Genomic DNA, 18,933 nt, shown 5'->3' on the forward strand with positions numbered 1-18,933 from the left:
GGTAAAAGCAACTAAAACCCACCCAAATTGTACATCACTGACATTGCCTAGACCACCGAGAAAAGGTGAGAAGTGGTCTTATATCTCTGCATCATCACCATCACTGTAGAAAAGCAGGTGTACAGCAAATCCTGCGAAAGCCAGAAACTGTGTAAGGTAGAAATCTGTCAGAGAAGACAAGTGTAAACACCTCCCACTAAAAGGAGCAATAGAAATGTGGTAAGACCACACCCTGCAAAACATGGAAAACTTCTGAGACCTGGAAAGAGAAGGCAATCCCACTGAGTTCAGTTCTCATAGATTTCACTGTATTTTACATTGATAAACTGACAATGTGGTGCACTAAATGACATCCAGTAAATCACATTTTAAAGTGAATCTTTGTGGATACAAATAGAACTCTAAAGGAGGGATAATATGGAAATAATGGTTAATTCTAGAATGGAGAACTGGGTTGCAAAAGGCAAAGGTGGAAGGAAGAGTTTTTGCTAAATACCCTTTTTGTACTTTTTACATTTTAAATGGTTTACACATATCACCTATACAAAAAAATGATCTGATTAATAAAACTTCTAACTATAATATAAAAGAATGAGGAGACTGGGCTATGAATTACTTCCTACATTAACCAGCTGAATGACCTGGATAACTCAAACAACTTTCTGGACCTCAATTTCCTTACCGGCAAAATGACCACAATTGGCTCTTGTCTAGTGTATAACTGTTTTATATATAATGGTTTGTTCAATAACTACAAAATACTATGTTTTTCAAATAGTGTAATTCTATGAAATAATGTCATTGTGTTCATGGTTGTACTCATGTAAGGAGCTCTGATAGCATAGTGGTTACGAGTTGGGCTGCTAACCTCAAGGTCAGCAGTTCGATACTACCAGAGGCTCCGCGGGAGAAAGAAGAGGCTCCCGTACAGATTTACAGCCTTGGAAACCCTGTACAGGGTCACTATGGGTCAGAACCAACTCGATGGCACTTAACAACAACATTCATGGTTACACTTAGAGTCTCACAGCCCTAGTATATTAATGCATCCATGCATTAATCCTTAATAAATTTCTATGAGGTTGACAACCAATCTGCATTATTTACTGTGGCACTGCTATATTATAAATCTAAGATGATAATGAACAGCAAGTCGTAAAAAACAGTAATACAAAGTTTCATGTTATTATATAACCTTACAGTATAATCATTATACTTTTCCTGTTAATAGAATTATCAATGTTCTTTATGACATAAAACAAGAAATATAATTGCAATTTTTATTGTTGTTAAGTGTCATGAAGTGCATTTCAACTCACAGTTAACTTACATAGTGTTTCTGAAGCTTTAAATCTTTTTGTGGGAACAGAAAGTCTCATTTTTGTCCCACGATTGTCATTAGTGCTTTTAAAAAACACAATTTTGAAAGAAACATAAGTTTTACTATACAAAGTTTAAGAAATATGGACAGGGGAATATAAGAAAGAATTTCCTCATTCCTACCACAGGTAATCAATACTACATCATGATGTAAGGGCAATTATAAGTGATTCCTGCTATTATCTATAAAGTACCGTAAACACTGAATTAGCAAATATCGAACCACTGTACTAGAGCAAATGCAAGGTTAAGTTCCTGTGAGCCTCTCAGGTCACATTTTTGTCAATGGATGAATACATAATCTTGTTTTATATGTGTTTCTGTTTAATATATATATTGCAGATTCATTAACATTGAATCCATACCCAATATCACTATTAACTCATGGCTGAATATAGCTAGTCCTCATGTAAGAGGAATTGCTAACACCACAGATGATGTTGTTGTTAAGTGCTGTTTAGTTGGTGTATAGAATTGCTGAGGTGGGTCTGAACTGCTGACTTTGTGCTCATAGTCTAGTACTGACTGATCCTATAGTTCCACACCAGGAGTCCAACCATATATATAGTTCACCTGGCTACTGGGATAGCCATCTGCTTATCATCTTTGTTCAAATGAAAAATAGATAATGTCTCATATTTTTATGACTGAAGGTAGGTTTTGCAACTTGTAACCAAGTGCCAGGTTAAGTTAAGACTCCTGTCGTCCTAGGAAACTGAGAGATAGGAGTGCTAGATGGCTTCTAGGTCCTTGAGGAAATATTCCTAGGTTGTAAAACTGACAAGTGATTTAACCAGACTTTAAAACAATTTATATGTATTTCAAAGAAGCAGAGAAATAACTCTAAAAAATGCAGCTGAAATCTTTTCCCTTTTTTTCCACGAGCAATTGTTGTTGATGTTAAGTGCTTTTGAGTCAGTTCTAACTCATAGCTACCTTATATAGGGTTTCTGAGGAATGCTGGTGGGTTTGAAGCTCCAACCTTTTGGTAAGCAGCACCACACCAGGACTCCTCACAGTGAATTAAGCCTTTTGTTTTTACTAAGCCTCTTTTTTTTGTATTTATCCTCATAGCATATCCATAAAAGTGCCTTAAACACTGATTTTTGTGGTTACAAATGAATTTTAGTGAGTTGACAAATTCACAAACATAGGATCCAAAACTAATGAGGGTTGGCTTTATATAGGCATAGTATAAGACTCAAAAGTATACTTAGATATTGTAGGAAAAGGAGAACTCGTATACTGTATCATTTTATCTTTAGCATATATTTAACAGTAGTATACAATGTATACAGGGTCATTATGAGTCGGAACCAACTCGCCAACCATTAACAACAATGACTTTAAGTATAATTAGTAATCAGTGTTGGGAAAGCCATTAACGACCACCAGCATGTGTGCTGATGCCTGCGGTCATGTTTCTATTAGTACTATTTGAAAGCTGGTTAAGGAAGAGGGTCTGTCGTAAAACCAGTGAACTCCTCTTTAAAATAAAAGGTACGGCATTTCCAAAACACTTCTGATCCCCCCAAGTTAAGACTTTGCTGACATATATTAAAATTTTATTACGAATATTGCAATTCACCTCAGGTTCTTCTAGGGTTACCTCTTTCTAAGCTGTCTAAGACAATAAAGTATTTTAAGGTGGGGCTCTATTCTGTTACTTTTTGGCTTGATCCTATTTGAGTGTTTCATTATTGTAATTGTCTTTGAACTATAAAGCACCCAGATAGATGCCATTCTGATGGGTGCTATATAAACTGTGAAATACATATATTTACAGATTTTAATTGGAAAGCAAAATAAAGAAAAACAATGATGCTTTAGCTGTTACATATACAGGTCCTTTTAACTTAGGTTAAGATTCTGCTTTATAAAGTCTATCTTAAATTTCAGAGGATATAAGGTATACCCAAAAACAGAGAAACTGGACTAACATAGAAAGACGTAGATCATCATATCAACCATAACTAATTTTTAAGGTTAGGAAGCAGTGTTTTAATTTAAAAGACAAAATTTGCAACAGGTGGTTGTTGACTTGCAATTAGTAAAACTTCTGGCAGAAATATACCATGCAGTAATCATAATGATCTTAGATTGTAAGATTTGAAAAAAAAAAATAATAATAATAATAATGAAGCTGTATGATGCTACAGGGGTTTATAAGAAAGGTCATTATCACAGGCTAAAAAGGTCCGATAATGTATTCTCCTGAAACATGCAAGCACAGGCTTGTCTGTACCCAATCAAAAACACTGGTTGCCAAGTGCATACTCATTATATTTTGCAGTATTCCTTGACTTGTTAAAAAAACAAAAAAACAAAATTTAATGCAACACTCCTCAATCCCTTTAAATAAAACATTTCACTCTGATAGAGATTCCAGATGAATGACTGTTGCAAAATTGTCTAAAAGTAAAAAGTTGTCAAAGTGTAGCCTAGGCTTTATGATGGTCAACTGTCAAAACCACAACTCCCCAAAGACAATGGGCCCACAGAAGACTGTTTCTAAGGGGGAGCAGCAATAGCTACTATAATGTCTTTGTCTATGGGTTCTATTTAACCAAACATGCTATCTCTACCCTGTAATTAATCTTCAGAGGAGCAATTAGCTGTACAGATGCAGGCACTGGTGCATTTAAAAACACATTTAAAATAATTTTTGTAGGCATTAAAGATTTGTGTAAAAACAATGAGGCATGTGAATGATACAAAGAAAGTCTTAATCACTCAAGAGGATATTAAGTGCATAAATACCAGTAACTCTAATAATGGTGGCTAGTAACATAACTAGAAAAAAACAAGCTATATAATACAGAGATGTGTTTTGTACTATTTGTTTTAAACATGGTGATTAAACAAAAAAATGTAGAAATTTTAAAGTGTCACTTAATAACTGCTTCATCAATTTCCCTATATTTGAAGCTATAATGATGATAGCTAATGTACTTCCATCTGAAATTTCTCTCTGGACTTTTCTACAATGCTAACTATGCAAAGCCAGAAGGCACTCCCAAGATACAGGCACTACTATGTTCCCAAAAAGGGGATCCTCAAAATGTGGCAGGAAAGTGTAATTAAAGAACTCACTTAAAATGACTCACAGATGAGCCAATATAACTTTTGCAACTACATTCTATAATCCTCTTTTAAAGTACAGTAAAAACTAAACAGCAAGCAAATTAAAATGCTAAGCAATAGGTCTTGAAATAAATACATACAGCAGGCTTGTCAATGTACAACAAAGTTTTATAAATACATATAGCACGCTTGTCAACGTACAACAAAGTTTTAGCAGGCATTACCTGGATAGATGGCTTATTTAAGTGACCCAGATTTGAAGTTGTTTGTCTTGGTTCATGTCCTAAGACCATCATATTAGCATTGATCAATCTGAAGGCATCAATAACAACCTGTAAAAACAAGGTGTCAGGTCAATTGGTTTTTAAAAAGCAAGTGATGGTGCCAAGCAACAGTGGACAAAGCATGATCAACTTGCATCTGTGTCTGGTCTATTTCCAGAAAATCATTTAATTATAATATTAATAAAAAAAGAACCTCCTGCTGATTGTGTCATCAGCACACCACCCTCTACCTTGTAATATAAGGTGACACCAATAATTAGAATTTTCATGAAGCTGTAAGAAAAACATTAACTTTGCATCTTTATTATTGAAATACATGATACTAAACTTATTCCGAACTGCTGTCATTGGTGTGTATGTTTGTCACCTAAATTTTACCTAATCAAAGTGAATGACAAAGAAAAACTAAAACTGAAAGTGAGCACAAGCTACGGGACCACATGTAAAGCCCAGCCCTGTCACATCAATTATACCACCACAGTACTTGAAATGACAACGAATTATAGCCAGCAAGGCACTTGTCCCACGTATCTCTTCTAGTCAGATACCTTTTGCTTCTTGTGACTATGAAAGACTTTATACCTTGTCTGATGGCCTAAATGTCCAAGCCACTGTCAAGGAAAGGAGGTACACTGGAAGAAAATCAAGGTCATCTATGCTTTAGACTAGGAGCCTGATACAGTATGATAGGATCCTAAGTTCAGAGTAAAGAAACAACAATAGGTATCCTTTTTCTTTTAAGCGTATATATTATTTCTGCAAGAAAAGATTTCTAATTCTTACACGATACAATATCATGTTAACGCTATAGGTAGTTGATTTAATAAGAGCATCCTAATACCATCATTACCATGGATTTAGAGAATACGTTAAAAGCTTTAAAAAATTGTGACGTTTTAAAGATGCACCTTTCAGGAATTTAACTTGGCTACTAAGTGTGGGGCTGTAGGATATGCACTGAATTACAGGGTCAGTTTGAAACGCAAGGTTGGCAAGTTCAAACTTAACTAGTCGCTCCTCAGAAACCATATACACAGCTGTTATGGTCAAAACTGATTCAATGGCACTGAAAACAATAAGCACCTAAGAGAAACTCAATACATTAATTACAGAATCATCTTAATTCAGGATAATAAATTATTTCTAGATTTTCCTTGAAAAGTGCTAAAAAATGGAGATTTGACAAAGTTTTTATAGTGATTACTAACAAGACTGATGTCATTTGTATAACTGAAGGTACTAAGAGAAAGAATAAAATTTGTTTCATGTCAAGCCAAATAAACTCTAAATATATCTAAAAATCTGTTTATACTAAGTGTGCTGTTGCCGTTGTTTTGTGCTGTCGTGTCGGTTCTAACGCATGTCAACCCTGCAAAGTGTTTCCGAGGAGTAGCTGGTGGGATTGAACCACCAACCTTGTGGTTAGCAGTCCAGTTTATCTTAGAGTGCCACACCAGACCACCTCATACTAAATATGAGGGAGCTTCAAAAGTTCATGGAAAAATCCCATCCCCCCCCCCCCTCCTAGGACAGGGCTGCAGGATAGTGCACTGGACCACAAGGTCGAACCGCAAGGTCCGTCATTCAACCTAATCAGCCGCTCCTCAACCTATACGGGGTGTCGCTATGAGTCGGAACTAGCTACATAATAGCACTTAACAACAACAAGAAGCCTTCATGGGAGCCTTTTATAAAAAGTGATTTTTTTTTCCTTTTTCTTTATACCTGTTCTTTAACATATAACAAGTAGTCATCCAGTTGTTGTCACTAAGTGCCATCAAGTCAATTTTGGCTCATAATGACCCTGCACAGTTATTGAGGAGGGGCTGGTGAGTTTGAACTACCAACTTTGTGGTTCAAACTGACCTTGCAGTCCAGCCCATTAACCCTGTAACGCCACACCAGGATTCTCATGAAGTGTAAACAGAATAAACACAGATCAAACAGTGAAACAATTCCAAGGTCTCTGTCCATCTGGTTAGCCAAAAAAAAAAAAAAAAACCCACACAAAAAAACCTCTGAATTCTGCTTTTACCTCTAACAGTTTGAATTTCCCCCACAGAATCCTCTGTTTCAAAATAAAACCAAGCATTCCCCAGAACATAAATGATTTAATACTTTGTGAAAACTCTCTATTTTTTTTATACAACCACCTTAACTCAAACAACTTTTCACATTTTATTTACAAATCAATGTGGTCGAGGTTAGAGTTATTTTTGTAATCATAAAATAATAAAAGTAGGTTAGTATCAGACATACTTTGATCAGATGTTACCCTAAATAACATCAAAAACTGCTTAAAAGCCATTATGTTGTTATTGTTGTTTTCCTCACAAAGAATATATAAAATAAGAGCAAATTAAAATGTGAGCAAAGAAGAGGGACAGTGATTACTCTGACAGATAAGATATATAACTTGAACAAATACACAATCAAGAAATGACATACTATTAATGGTAAGTAAAGCAAAGCATCAGTTTGATCCAATAGTTTTAGAATTGTTTTCTTTTATTTTAATATTTCAGTAAAAGCATTTACAAAATAAACTTCAATCTATGAAAATTCCATTATGTCGTGAAAAAAATGCCTATATATGTTTTCATACTGAATGCTTTCAAACTAAAACAGCAGACAGCTATTTTACACAAAAAGAAATCTCTGAAAAAATATAAGCAGGTGTGAAACTTCATAAAAAGGAAATGAAAATACAAGCTAAGTAGATCTGTTAAAAAAATTCTAAAATTAAAATTTTAATATTAAAATAAGTGAAAAATTAAGGACTTAATAGACTGTTCAACTAAGAAACAATGGCCTATATGAAACGGTATGCTTAGGTTGACAATTTCTAAGTAGCAAAATGATCGCCAATAGGAAATGTATCATAACCAGTATGATACACCAAGATTAAAGAAATTTGCTGCCATCACTATAGCAACTGTCTTAAGAAAATGAACATGTTCAACAACCTGCAAACCAAAATTAGATTTAGTACGCAATAAAAATATAAATATGGCAAGATAGCCTACATTTTAATTTCTGTACAATTTTATAATTGCTTTTTGCACTGTGAGAATAAGCGGGTTTCTCCTTTAGAGCAACTTATCAAAATAGACTCATTAATGTCCAGTGCATTAATGAGCACTGGGTGAAGAAGGTGTTAATTATGCCACAGTAAGATTCAAGAAAAAGCCCTAGTGAGCACTTGAAGGTGTGTATAAGCTGAAGGCGTTTCTCTATGTTTGTATATTTAAAGCATGATGCAATAGAATGACAGCAAAGTGGTCACTCCATGGTAAAGAACAGAAATCTTAGATACAACACACTGAACAAAATCCTCCAAGGATTAATTAAGGTATGGGGAGACAAGAAAGAAAAATCCTTTTTTTTTTTTTGAGCTATTTGAACTTTCTAGTTAGTTGCGAAGTATGTATACATTAAACCATTTAAGTTTCTACCTTAAAAATTCAAATAGTAATTTAACCAAAAAAATTTAACATAAAAATTACCTCCTTAGTATGTAATAGCAAAAAACTCCAAACTAAAGTATGAAGAATACTTTCAGGAATATAATGTGATAGACTTAAAATTTTTCTTTTTCAGGCTGAAGTCCTACACACCACACTGAATCTCTATTCACCAGCCTGACCATTTAATTTTATCTGGTACAAGTGCCTTGAGACTTTTCAGAGGTCACTGCAACAGTAGACAGCTTATAACAAAACCATTAGCAGTTTGGCTAGCTTAGGGAAACCTCTTACTTTCCTTTTTTGTTTATTATCACTGCATGAATCTGCAGCATATGATAGTTTATAATTTCTCAGGCTTGTTAAATTCATGTTAAAGGTCTGTTTTCTTGTTGAATAAATTTTGTTCATATAATGCTGCCTATTTCATACACTCAGTCTTTAATAGCACCTTTGGTCTATGCGCAACTCACAGATCAAAACAGAGGACTAAAATAGGGGTTGATGATGCTATTTACATGTGTGATTCCTGCTGTCTTCTTGTTAGTAGCTTTAATATAATAGAAGACCTTGTCTGTTTTGTAATTAACACATCTTTACTGGAGAGATATTTGGAAGTGATTGCTGTGAATATACTGGTTAGTAAAATAAACACAATCACACACCACTTTCTGTTATCAGACAAATTTGTGAATTGTACACATTATACTCCAGATCAACAAACTGTGATATAACAGCCAAGTAGAAGACACATATTTATATAACCCTTTATTTTTCTGAAAATATGTATTCACTCTGACCTTGCAAATATAATTAGCTTGTGGGATGTGCAGATTTCAGTACCATGGTTGCTTTACTAATTGCAACTCTTGGAAATACATACTAAATATTTGGAAGCTGCCAATGCAAAATAAAAACTGCATCTTTTTCTACATCTGTCTTAGCTTATAAAATAGTTTTTAAAACAATACTGTGTTCCATTATTTATTCCAAGTATGCCCAAGGGTCAAGGACCTATCATTTCACTTTAATAATGAGTACAGTTTAAGTCTCAAAACTCTAATTATTTGAAAATTTAGTTTAATCCATAATTTTCTGGCTTCTTTCATGAGTATAGTACAGTTCATCCAATATGCTACTTGTTTTTAAATTCATGTTTTCATATCAACTGCCAGGTCATTAAAAAAAGTAAATTTCTAAAGCAAAAATCAATAGTTCACAAATTTTACTATCAAAGGAAGCCATTTTTTATGAAAGCTCTTAAAATTAGTTTAACAGAAAGGTGTTTGAAAGAAAAATTAATATGTACTCTGGAAGTACTTATTATAATTGATAATATATCTTTATTTTTATTTTTCATAGGAAATGTCTTTTTCAATTGCATTTATATTGAGGCACTGACAATGGGAAGTGTTTAAGATAGACTCGAACCACTGTCGTAAGTATTTATTATTAAGATCAAGAAAATGAGTCCACATAATTAAAAAAAAAAAAAAAAAAAACTAAAATAATCTGAATATTCTATACCCTAAGAGGTTAAATCATTAAAATATATGTGAAATGAACTGAAATAATAGAATCCCATAAGGCTTAAAAGAAACATTTTAAGACTACACAAAAATCAATGTTGAAAATTAGGGAAAAAAAGGTAAAACGCCAGGTACCAGTTAGATTGTATATTTAAAAATAGATAAATCCACCATACACATAAATACACATATCTCTAAACAATTATAAAAATGCAAGGTATGGAAAAGAAAAGTAACACCCCATATCACATGCCTTTATCATCTAGAAATGGCCGATTATGAACAGCTAAGTTTGCTTCTGGAGTCTTAAAAATTAAAGGTGCATCTGACTGAGGAAGTACTTACTGGTGAGGTTTGTGACCATTTCTTTACTTATGCTACCATGCACTGCCATACATCTATAAGAGAAAAACATCTTATGTCTCTTGAAAGCCCACAGCATAAAAAATTCAGAGAAACCTTACTTTTGAAGCCATTTCCAATGAAACACACTAAAAACTAAAACTGACTCATGCCAAATGCATATCACTGAATTGCTGTGATTTCTTAGTCTCAAGTTTGCAACATGGAAATTATTTATAAAATGTCAATTTTAGCTCTGGAAAAGAAATTCCTATGTATATGAACACTTCCTTTCTTCATCCTTGGAAGAACTGCTTACTGTAGCTAGAGATCTATAGTAAAACTTGTATGTAGAGGAAGAAAAGGGGGATGGGATACAATAAGCATTGTACTTTTTTTTAACAAGTGACAATGTATTAAAATTAAGCCACAAGTTTTAAACATGCATGCTTTAATGAAACAAATTGATCTTTAAAAATCTGACTCATAGTGACCCCTGCGTAGGGTTTCCGAGGCTATAAATCTTTATGGGAGCAGAAAACCTCATCATTCTCTTGCAGAACCTCTGGTATTTTCAAACTGCTCACCTTGAAGTTAGCAGTCCAACCCGTAATCACTATGTTACCAGAGCTCCTCAAAAATTACTATAGCAAAAGTTAATTTTATATTTCAAATTCCTAAGCCATTGTAAATATAATTTAGTCATGTTATAAAATAAAATTTAGCATAATTTTCTTACTGTAGTTATGCAGGTAGGTGGTATGTGCCATGGTTTAAATGGTAGAGACATGCTGGAGTCAGAATCCAATCTAAGTTAGAATCTGGCTCCAGCACTTGCTAGCTAAGTGACGTAGGACCAGTTATTCAACTCCTCAGTCTTCATTTGCTCATGAAATATACCTCATAGAGCTGTCAAGAGGATAAAATAAAATAAAATATGTGTGTTGTTGTTAAATGACATTGAGTCCGTTCCAATTCATAGTGACCCTGTATAGGGCTTCCAAGGAGCAGCTGGTAGGTTTCAACCACCAACCTTGTGGTTACCAGTCCAGTACTTATCATACAGTACCATACCAGGAGTCTAGAATACACGTGTACCTGCCACTATAGTTTTTACTGTTATTAACTATGGTGATCACGGAGTTGTCCAGCTCAGATCTCCTTTCAAGAGGACCTACTGTGGACAACAAAAAACATTTCTTTACTTATGCTACCATGCACTGCCATACATCTATAAGAGTAAAACATCTTATGTCTCTTGAAAGCCCACAGCATAAAAATTTTAATGACTGACAGCCTCCAGCTGCTACACCTTTGGATCCACTGGGTATGTATACCACATTACACTTCCCCTAGCTCAGTGGGGGTTCTAGAATCTAGCCATTCCTGTCAAAAGACAGATTCCTCTAAAGGGTAACTTTACCTCAGGAATACTCCATCCAATTGGTCTGGCTGAAAGGTTCTCAGAGCTATGTTACAGGCTGAAGGCTCTCCCCATTTATTTCTGCTCCCTTTATCCTTCACAAGTATTTTCACCAATAAATCTCTTGCATGTCTAATCCCATTTTGACATCTGTCTCTTGGACGACAAAAACTGACAGTGTAACAAACAGAGCACTATTATTGTAATAGGATTAGGAAAAAGTTACCCTTAAAATCAAATCCAAATTATTAATTTGCCACTCATAGATGCTCAGCATAGGAAAAAACCAATAGAAAATTACAAAGGCACATTTTAAGACATGTATTTCCTTAGAAAAAATTCTTAAGGAAGAAAAAAAGTGAATGTTATTATATCTTTTTTAAAAAATGACTTAATATGCCTAGAATCTTGATAATCCTGCAAAATAAGGTTATTTCTAGACTCATGTGACAAGTAAACAATGAACTAAAAAACTGGACTTCTTAGAGGACTGCTAATGAACTTCAAGAGACTATCATCTCTGGGTCATTGGGCTGACACCAACCCAGAGGGCTAATTCTATCAAGTGGCTACTCAACTCAACCTATATAAAATGAACACGTGACTTCAGATCCTTTCTTAATAGACAAATTAAAGCAACAACCCTGGTACCATTGTTGACATTACCAACTATGCAAAGATGAGGGAAGTAAGGGACTTACACATATTTCTTATACTCTAATGCCACTTTCAAAAAGAAAAGCAAATATAGCTACCATATCTTAATAGGCAAAGTAATTTTGTTGTTGTTGTTGTTAAGTGCCATTGAGTCAGTTCCAACCCATAGCGACCCTGTATTGGGTTTCTGAGGAGCAGCTGGTGAGCTTGAATGTCTGACCTCACAGTTCAAATGGATTTTTAGTAGGGCCAAATATGTAACGTTCAATTACTTTGCTATGTATCGCTTTCATGTATTTTTATTTGGTTTATTAATTAAATGTAGTATAGAAATTAATTTGAAAAATCCTCTCAACAACCTAGTTGTTGTTGTTAAGTGTCGTCAAGTCGGTTCTGACCCATAGCGACCGTGTATAGGGTTTCTGAGGAGCAGCTGGTGAGCTTGAACTGCCAACTTTGCAGTTCAAACGGCTTTGCAGTCTGGCACATTAATCCACAGCGCCACCCCAGGACTCCTAGAAGTTGTTAATATTCTCAGTACATGGATGAAGAAACTGAGGCTCAGAGGCATAGGATATTGTGGTGCAATGAATTTACTTAATATGGCTTTTCTATTCAAAGTCTTAATTCCCACTAAGTAATAGAGTGGGACCATGCAAATAAGGCATAGAATCCTGTAGGATAAGCACTGGACCTCAAGGTCAGTTTGAATTGCAAAGTCAGTGGTTTGAACTACTCCTTGGAAACCCTACATAGGATTGTTATGAGTTAGCAACTACTCCTTGGAAACCCTACATAGGGTTGCTATGAGTTAGAAATGAACAACAACAAAGGCTGGGATTGGTTAGATTTGCCCTCTAGCTAGGTTTAAAAGAAGCCATCTCAGTAGCAGAGACAGAAGATCCCAGGACCATCAAGAAGGAAGAGCACAAGTAAAGCGTGAGACAGCATGGTGAGATAAGAAAAGCTATACAAGTTCATGGGCCATGGACTGAGTAAAGCTGAGTGGACAGGAGACTGGCTTGCAGAATGTGCCCTTAAGGCATTCACAGACTGGCTAAAAGACATTTGTAACACTTGCCAAAACAGGGCAGAAGCCAAGGGACCACATATCAAAGAAAAGGCAGAAAAGAGGAGTTCCTGACTGGAGAAATACTATGTACTGAGTAGGTTTTGATCTTGAATTGTACCCTGTTCATATCCCTAATAAACTCCATGATCATGAGAGATTGTTATGTGTTCTGTGTGGCTATTACAATGGATTATTGAACCCAGATGTGAAGCAGACAGTGCTGTGGAAGGAATGGTTGGAGTCAGAATCGGTAAAAGGATGAAGGGTTGATGCACATCTGACCTCCACTTGGGCTGATTTTGAGTTTGATTCTCTTTTCCTCTTGTGAAGCCAAGAGGAGGTCAGACATGGCTCCCACATGATTTTCCAAATACATTAAATGAGATGACACAGCTAGTTAAGTGATAATATTATGATTTGAACCTAGACACCATACCAAAGTCAGTGTTCTTTTTTTAAAAAATGTTTTATTGTGACTTACATGATAGTTTACATGGGAGAACATTAGCTTTATATTCATCCTATTGTACATTGTTTCATTGCCATGGTTACAATCCCATCCATGCATCATCAACCAACCAAAGGGTATACCCTGCAAGCCTGCCCCCTGGTCGTCAGCACACAGTTCCTCTCTCTCTCCCTGGGTCTAGAGTCCATAGTGGTTTCCTCTCTCTATGTCATCGTCTCTGTCTCCATTGCTTCTCTGGACAGGGTTTCACATTCCTCTCTTCTCCCTTGATGGTCCCAGGGACCTCCACTCCTGGACTGCAAAGTCAACCACTCCCCTCATTTTGCTACACAGTCAGTCCTGATAGCAATCATTCACTATTGTACCACATGAGAGCCATTTCCATCTCCTTTCATCAGCCCCGCCCAGACAAATTGGATACTACTCAGAGGAGATTCTGCCTTCCTCCGTACTGTCTTGAAAGCTTGTAAGCCAGTTACTTCTTGCCTTTGTAGCCCCCATTTTGGGTAGCTAATATCCAAGAAGCCCAGCCCTGTCTACCCTGTATATCAAGGGGGTGGGAATGAAGCTCGCTGTAAAGTTTTGTTCCCTTTTTTGAGCTACTGTAGGTCAAGTTAATCAAATTGTATCAGATAACTCTTTTTTTTTTTTTTTTTCCTCTTCTTTCTTCTTCTAGTTGAATTTTGATCAGCCACCCATTGAAACCAAGTCAAATGGGTATTATCTGCAAGTGTGGGGTGTTCTTGTGCATATGTCCTCACTTCTTATCTGCTGGATGCTTCACTCTCCACTCTAGTCCTCTATGGCTATGCCAGTGACTCTGGGCCCAAGAGTCCCCTGGTCTTGCCACACTGCTGGCTGACCAGGTCTCCAACTGGGTTCACAGGAGTCTACTGAACATGGTAGGGCTTAACTTGCTGCTTCACTGCTGTTTTTTCCTCACTTCTGCTTATCAGTAACCAGTGTGGTCACCAGTCAGAGTGCATGTCTACTTCTGTATTCCAATTGAGTCTTAGTCTTAGAAGAAGGTTTGCACTGAGGGAACCCAATCTCTTGCCGTGATGTCTCCTGAGAGAGCAACTTGCTTGTTCTTGTAGTAGTCAGTCGGACTGCCTATATTGTTTTGTATTTTTCCTGTCGGTCTTTCTTTCAAGAAGTATCTTCTGTTCTTCTAGCCACTCCAGGCTGGTCTACTTGTCCATTCAAGTGGAAATTTCCCACCTCAGAAGATTTTGGATGGGGTTCAGGGTTCCCTCTATGGGCTTATGTAATGCAAAGGCTCCACAGGAAGCCTCCTTCACTGAGCACGCTGTAGCCCAATTTTAGATATTCCAATCAGTTATAGGGAGAAGACAGATTTACAAGCTTTCTATGGTAATATTTCTAGCTATTCCTTTCTCTCCCCCTCATATGTCTATTTTATAATGGTATGCCAGGGAAGCCAAGATTCAAAAGGCAGCCAGGCATCTTAACATTATTTCCCTCCTTTTTCCCATACCAACCATGTCTCAATCTCTGTATCCCAGAGCCCTGTATGTTCCAAAGTTGTGCATACATCATTATTTACCTGTGTTCCACTTTAGCCCATGCAAATCTATTTAGCTGTTCACCCAATCTCCTTGTTCTTCCCCTCCCTCCCCCTTCTTGTGTATTGCCCCCATCCCCAGCACCCAAACTATCCTGTGTCTATTCCCTACCCTGTGCTCCACCTTTCCCACCCTCTCCTTACCTCCTGGCCCTACATCCTGGTAACTAGCAAAGACTCTCCCCCCGCTTTAGTATGGGTTTTTTTTTTTTTTTCCTTAGTTTTTTTAAATAGTGGTCCTATGCAGTATTTCTCCCCAAAGCCAGTGTTCTTCATCACCAGTTGACTGGTACAATAAGGATCACAGCATAAAATCAAGAAAAGACAACTATTAGATTCAGTTACTTCACAGTAGGGTTTGTATTTCATTCACTACTGAATATTCAATCCCTAGAAGAGTACTGAGTACACATATGGTATATAATGAATATCTATCAAAGAGCTCCAAACCCCCCTTACTATTTTATATAATGAAGTTCTGGTGTGGTACTATGAGGTTAATGTGCTGGACTGCAAAGCCGGTTTGAACCACAAGGTTGGGTTTTTAGCTCACCAGCTGCTCCTTGGAAACTCTATATTGGGTTCCTATGGGTTGGAACAGACCGATGGCACTCAACATTTTATATACTACCATTTATTTTCATTTTTCTCTAAAAGGTAGGGAAAAAGGCATTATCATTTAAAAGCTGAATCACTAGCTTGAAAATAAATATTCTTCCCATTTTCTTATCACTGTGGCTCAGCTTTAAATTCATGAGACCCTATTCCATGGCATGCTGAATGGAAAAATTTAATCATTAAACTCTAAACTGTGTTGGATTAAGGCTACAAACTATATACAGTATAGGTAATTGAAAAAGGTGAAAAGTTATAGCGGGCATCTATTAATAACCTAGAATTAACTACTGTGTAATCAACTATGGAGTCGTAGTGTGCCACTGTAGGATAAGCTCTGGACTGCTAACTACAATGTTGGTGGTTCAAACCCACCAGCAGTTCCTTGGAAACTCTATACAGATTCCTATGAGTTGGAACTGACTCAACAACACTTAACAAAAACCACATCAACAATGAAGTATTTCTAGCGGCACAGTGAGTTACATGCCAGGCTACTAACTGCAAAGTTAGTTCAAAATCACCACCTGTTTCTCAAGAGAAAGCAGACTTTTCAAGAGAATCTGTTTCCATCAAGATTTTACAGCCTCAGAAACATTCTGGAATAGTTATACTCTGTCTTGTACAGTCACTATGGGTTGGAATCAACTTGACAGTAGGGAATCAATTATTATTTAGAAGAAGTTTTTTACTGACATGCTAAATTTTACCCTCTAGGAATTACAATTATAAAAACACATCAAACCTGTAAAAGCGAAGTCTAAGGTCCAGAACAAGCCTCACAGTTAGCAATGGTTATCTCAAATCATTTTGAATGTGATCTTAAAGTGTATGTGCACATAAACACACACGGGCTCTGAAAAGGCCCCTTATGCACAGTCATAGTTTCAAGCCATAATTTCAGTTTGCTGAGTCAAAACTGGCAGTCAGGGACAACTTCTTATTCTTCTCCGTATTGCCAGGGTATTCCTGGCACACAGTCATAATTAATAGTGTTTGCTGAATAAATGATTGAGGATAATTAGGTGGTTGAGGCAAGAAAAGTATTCATTTAAAAGGCAAAATAATCAGTAAATAATAATCTTACAGCTAATGAGACACACTCTTAAAATTTTTCCTGTATTCTTACTGAAAAAGTTGGATTCAAACTAATCTGAAGGAAATTTGTATCACTCAAAATGTACAAGTACTGTTGCTGTTAAGTGCCATCATGTTGGTTCTAACCTATAAAGACCTTGTGTAGCGTTTCCCAGGAACAGCTGGTGGATTTGAACTGCTGACCTTATGGATAGCAGTCCAATGCTGATCCTACAGCACCACACCAGGAGTCTAAAGCATAACAAATTAGCTCAACTATATTATTAATATAGAAGACTGCTAGATTAAAAGAACTGTATTTTAAAATCTGGAGTGCTGGTGTACTGCTGCTGTAGTATCAGCACTGGACTGCTAACCTCCAGGTTGGCAATTCAAACACTCCAGCTATTCCTCAGAAACTCTTCACAGGGCCGCTGTAACTTAGAACCGACTCAACACCACTTAACAACAACTTTAAAACTTGTATTTAAGATGTATCTTTTTTGGATTTTAAACATAAAATTGCTTTTACACTTTAGCTGACAACCTCTGTTTATAACAATTAAATAAACATTTCAAACCATTAAGTTTTCAGGAATTTCATGGTATACTAGTACTTAATATTAGATTAGTTATCCTCAAGATTAAATCTGAAAGTATTATAAAACTTCAAAACGATAATAAGAGTAAAAACAGAAAGCAAACAAAGATATGATGAGTACAGTAAATAATCTTAAGCGTGGAAATAAAATTTTTCTATTTTTTATATGGAAACTAGATCAAATAAAGGTGTGTATATACATGTATATGTGTGCCATGTAGTCAATTCCAACTCAGCAACAATGCATAGGGTTTTCGGGGCTGTAAATCTTTATGGGAGCAGAAAGCCTCATCTTTCTCCTGCAGAACTGCTGGTAGCTTTGAATTACTGACCTTGGTTAGCACCTCAACTGGTAACTACTACACTACCAGAGCTCCTTGAGTGCGTGTGTTTATGTGAGTATATACATATATATGTTGTTGTTGTTAAGTGCTGTCCAGCCAGTTCCAACCCAGTGACCCTGTATAGGGTTTCTTAGAAGTGGCTGGCGAGACTGAATTGCAATTTACAATTAAGATTATCTAGTCTTAATCAATCCTCAAGGAATATTTTTTAGGAGACAATCTTATCAATAACAGCAGTTTTAAATGTCTTATCCCGTTTAAAAGACAAATGACATGTTAAACTTGAATTCTACGTCTGATTACACAAAGTTCACATTCATCAAAACTAATGTGCGTGAGAGTCTTTGTGTGGCATTGTAGGATAACAATGGGCTGTTACTGCAAGGTCGATGGTTCAAACACAACAGCAGCTCTCAGTAACCCTATATACAAGGTTGTCATAAATTGGAATCGATGGCACACAACAACAATACGCATGAGAAAGCAGATTACCCAATCTTATCAACTTCATGTTTCAGTCATTTAATAAGCGATTCTATGATGCTTGACGTATATAAAATTACTTACTAATCCTCACAAAAATAACTGTAATTATTTGGCATACTGAAAGTCACAAAAACAGAATTAATAACACCTGGTCACTACATTCATCTATTCTTTTATTTTATTTAATAAACATTTCTAAGGAGCATTCTAGTTACACTTCTCCCAAGACAGAATTTTTTGTACTTCTGGCAGCCCATGGTACTTTCAATATTTTTCTCCAACACCACAATCCAAATGCATCAATACTTCAATGGAACGATGGAAAAGCTCCATATCATCAGTCAAAACAAGGCCAGGGGCAGACTGTGTAACAGACCAATACTTGCTCATATTGCAAATTCAAACTGAAGCTGAAGAAAATGAAAGCAAGTCCACGAGAGCCAAAATATGACCTTGAATATATCCCACCTGAATTTAGAGATCATCTGAAGAACAGATTTGATACATTAAACACTAAAGAC

General features: G+C 36.1%; 1 protein-coding gene across 1 annotated transcript in view; it reads right to left on the reverse strand.

Annotated features, from left to right (window-relative positions):
* The window catches only part of PSMD14 (proteasome (prosome, macropain) 26S subunit, non-ATPase, 14), a 151,243-nt gene that overhangs the window by 28,497 nt on the left and 103,813 nt on the right, over positions 1–18,933 (reverse strand). The window contains exon 7 of the mRNA XM_006872019.1: positions 4,689–4,796. Coding sequence (XP_006872081.1) covers positions 4,689–4,796 — 108 coding nt within the window. The remainder of the gene's footprint in view (positions 1–4,688; positions 4,797–18,933) is intronic.

Source organism: Chrysochloris asiatica, unplaced genomic scaffold (genome assembly GCF_000296735.1).
Source record: "Chrysochloris asiatica unplaced genomic scaffold, ChrAsi1.0 scaffold00181, whole genome shotgun sequence".
NCBI classification, from domain to species: Eukaryota; Metazoa; Chordata; class Mammalia; order Afrosoricida; family Chrysochloridae; genus Chrysochloris; species Chrysochloris asiatica.